Raw genomic sequence first — 1,761 nt, forward strand, 5'->3', positions numbered from 1 at the left:
TAGATACAAAATTTTATTTTTGAACCCCCTTCGATATACAACAAGTCTAAAGACAATTTCGTTCATCTATATTGGAAAACTAATTCAAAGTTGTAATAGGAAACTTAAATTGTTTAGGATTTGATATTTGCTAGTTTATTTAACTCATGTCTAAATAAGAGTTGTAATCAGAATTACTATAGGAATATGATTTCCCATTTCTAGTTGAAAAAGATTTCGTACTATTATAAATAGGGGTATTGCAAGCGTTACGTGTGGAGAATTGTAGCGTAGATTTATAATAAAATAATTTTTCCTTCATATTGGTAAACCCTCTCTACTCTGATCCGATTAGGGTTTGACAGTCATGGCGAATCGCACCGATCCATTGGCAAAGAGCATTAGGGGAACGAACCCACATAATCTGGTGGAGCAAATCCTGAGGTCTAAAATATACCAAAACATCTACTGGAAAGAACAATGTTTCGGATTGACAGCAGAAACCCTAGTCGACAAAGCCATGGAACTCGACCACCTCGGAGGTACATTCGGCGACAATAGAAAACCCACACCCTTTATATGCCTCATCATGAAGATGCTCCAAATCCAACCTGAAAAAGACATAGTTGTGGAGTTGATAAAAAACGAAGATTACAAGTATGTTCGTGCTCTTGGAGCTTTTTATTTGCGGATTACGGGTACAGATATCGATATTTATCGATACCTTGAGCCTCTCTACAATGATTATCGGAAGCTCAGACGTAAATTAGCTGATGGGCAGTATGCACTGACACGCGTGGATGAGTATATTGACGAGCTTGTGAGGACAGATTACTCTTGTGATATTGCTTTGCGTCGTATCAAGAAAAGATCGCAATTGGAACATAATGGACAGCTGGAACCTCGGATAAGTGCGTTGGAAGATGACTTTGAAGAGGAAGAGGAAAAGGATGAAAATGAACCACTTGCCACTGCATTAGATGATGAGTATGAAAAGGATTACTATGACATGGATCGTGACTATGATAGAGATCGAGATTATGATAGAGACTATGACAGAGATCGTGAATATGACAGGGAACGTGGCAGAAGTGACAGGGATAGAGATAGAGACAGGGACTGGGACCGTCTTCGCCTCAGGGACAGGAAGGCCAGAGAACTTGACCGTGAGCGTGATCCGCATAGGAGTTATTGTAGGAGCAGCAGTAGAAACAGAGACCGTAAAGATTGTGGTGATGATCGTCGTAAAAGGCATGCTCGCAGCAGTTCTAGTCCTGCTCGGGATGAACCCAAGAAAAAGAAGGAGAAGAAAGATGATAGAACAGATCATCCAGAGATAGCAGAAGCCAACAGGCTTTGGGCTTCGCTAGTTCCTCTAGTACTATTATTAGCTGATGCTACAAAGTCCCAACAAATATTTGAGTTCGGTTGGAAAAAAAAATTGAAAAATTAATTTTGTAGTAGGAAACTTAATTGTTTATGATTTGATATTTTCTAGTTTATTTAATTGATGTCTAAATAGAAATTATCTTCAAAATTACAATACTAAAAAGGGAGAAAAACCAACTGCCAAAACTGACCGATGTTGGTCGGTATTTGGCAAAAATCGATCGAAAACCGACCAATTCGTGGCGATCGGTAATCGTAACTTTGGTCATTATTTTTCGACCGATTTCGCGGTCAATTAAATTCAAAAAAGAAAAAAATTGCCGAAAAAATCTACCGAATCTACTACTAGACCATTGGTGTATTTTATTTCTGGGGACTATACTGTGGCAGGAT

The 1,761-nt window shown here is 38.7% G+C and overlaps 1 protein-coding gene across 1 annotated transcript; it reads left to right on the forward strand.

The window, feature by feature from the left end:
- Window positions 1-304: 304 nt before the first annotated feature.
- Window positions 305-1,432, forward strand: LOC107815306 (pre-mRNA-splicing factor 38-like). Its single transcript, XM_016640864.2, has one exon. The coding sequence runs from the start codon at window positions 347-349 to the stop codon at window positions 1,430-1,432; it is 1,086 nt and encodes a 361-aa protein (XP_016496350.2). The 5' UTR covers window positions 305-346.
- Window positions 1,433-1,761: the final 329 nt, after the last annotated feature.

Source organism: Nicotiana tabacum, chromosome 20 (assembly GCF_000715075.1).
Source record: "Nicotiana tabacum cultivar K326 chromosome 20, ASM71507v2, whole genome shotgun sequence".
NCBI lineage: Eukaryota > Viridiplantae > Streptophyta > Magnoliopsida > Solanales > Solanaceae > Nicotiana > Nicotiana tabacum.